This window comes from Mycena indigotica (genome assembly GCF_014461135.1).
Source record: "Mycena indigotica strain 171206Taipei chromosome Unknown Mind.scaff0007, whole genome shotgun sequence".
In the NCBI taxonomy this organism is placed as follows: Eukaryota; Fungi; Basidiomycota; class Agaricomycetes; order Agaricales; family Mycenaceae; genus Mycena; species Mycena indigotica.
Window position 1 is genome coordinate 1,198,921 of NW_023503006.1, and position 1,836 is coordinate 1,200,756.

At 65.0% G+C, this 1,836-nt stretch overlaps 1 protein-coding gene across 1 annotated transcript; it reads left to right on the forward strand.

The window, feature by feature from the left end:
• Window positions 1-300: 300 nt before the first annotated feature.
• On the forward strand, window positions 301-1,530 carry MIND_00811700 (uncharacterized protein; the record flags this gene model as incomplete). The annotated part of the gene is made up of 2 exons (XM_037364792.1): window positions 301-587; window positions 639-1,530. Exons 1-2 carry the CDS (start codon window positions 544-546, stop codon window positions 1,528-1,530), a joined length of 936 nt encoding a protein of 311 aa, XP_037218034.1. The 5' UTR covers window positions 301-543.
• Window positions 1,531-1,836: the final 306 nt, after the last annotated feature.

Here is a 1,836-nt window from a genome sequence, read left to right on the forward strand (position 1 = left end):
GATCATCAGCACTCAGTTTTGTGAAATAATTCAGAGTGAGAGATCGATCTACTGATGGGAAGAATTGGACGGCAGGTTCAAACATGAAAATCAATAGGTTTTACTAGGAAATCTATAATTTTTTGAAAGAAAAGCCTTGGCATTCTGGAATTCAGAGGCCAGTTGAAACATTCTGGAGCCTGTTTTTTTTGCGGCTGCTGACTGTACTTGTTGCTAGATTGGGACGCCGATAATTATCCGCGGTTACGGCAGGAGGGCCTCGACCGTCGGCGAGCCGGGTCGGGTGCGCGAGTTGCCGGCCGCCTTCTGTTCTGCTCCTCCATCATCGTTGGCTGGGTGAGACACCTCCAGAGACACGCATCGGCCAGGGAGAACTGCGCCCGGCGGAGAGGCTTACCACCAGGGCCACGTCAGCACCCTGTGCGTTGCCCGTCGCTGCCACGCACCCTCTGCGACTGCGTGCCGTATACTGTCCCCGATCCACGCCCGTCCGCCGACCGATACGAGCCCCAAGGCCACCCCCGATTACTTATCGACGATCCGATGTGTGTCGCGTTCTGGACGCTCGACGACCCCGCGTACGCCCTGTGCGCCCCTTTCTCTCCTCTCCCCTTACCCCACTGACTGAGACTGCACAGAATCCTCGCGGCGAACCGGGACGAGTTCCTCGCGCGCCCGGCCCTCCCCGCCGCGCTCCACACCGCCTTCTCCCCCTCCCCTTCCGCCTCTTCTTCTTCTTCTAGTCCTCCCATCCCGGTTATCTCCGGCATCGACGTGCAAGCCGGCGGCACCTGGCTCGGGCTCGCCCCCTCCACCGGCCGCCTCGCGCTCCTCACCAACATCACCGAGCCGCCGCCCGCCCCGCCGCCGCCCGCCTCCCGCGGCGCCCTCGCCGCGCACTGGCTCGCCGCGCCCGGGCCGGACGCCGCGCTGGACGTAGGCAAGGTGTACCCGCCCGGCGGGGCGTACGCGGGGTTCAACCTCCTCGTCGTGCAGGCCCGCCGCGGCGAGGCGGGGGAGGGCGCCGGGGTGCACGTGCCAGCGGGGGCGGCGCACCTCGTGTCGAACGGCGGCGCGCATGGCCGCGTGGCGAGCCGGGCGCTGCGCGCGGACGAGCACGCGCTCGGCGCGATGTCGAACGGGATCCACGTCGCCGGCGGCGAGGGCGGGCCGGCGCCCGCGGGGGAGTGCTGGCCGAAGGTCGTCGCGGGCCGCGCGCTGTTCCGCGCCGCGCTCGCCGACGTCGCGCGCGGTGACGGGGAACAAGGGGATATGCAGCTGGCGGAGGCGCTGTTTGGCGTGCTGCGGGCGCCGCCGGGCGCCGCCGCCGCGGCGGCGGGAGGAGCTCCGGAACGCGGTGTGCGTGCCGCCGCTGCCGGTCGGGCCCGGCGGGTGGTACGGGACGCGGACGGCGACGGTGGTGCTGGTAAGGCGCGACGGGCGCGGCGTGCTGGTGGAGCGCGATGTGTGGGGCGTGGACGAGGCGGGGGGGCTGAGGGAGGGGAGCAAGGCGGGGCAGAGGGTGCTTAAGTTCGAGATGTTGGGCACTGGTGGGAATGAGGGTTAGGATTTCTTTTTTTTCGGTTTCTTCCTGTCTCGTCTCGAATCTTGTATTTAGATTACAGGGTCTTGCATAATGGAATGCAGTCCGATTTTTGATTTCTCGCCATTTTTGATTGATTTTTGGCATAAGTGTGCCATCGGCTGGCATTCCCGAGCCTTTCCGAGCCCCCTTATGCCTGATTTCAGCCCAAAACAGGTGGCAGCTGTCACACAAATCCAAAATCACGACTGCACTCCATTATGCAAAAGTCTGTAATTCGCACTGCGAGTGCA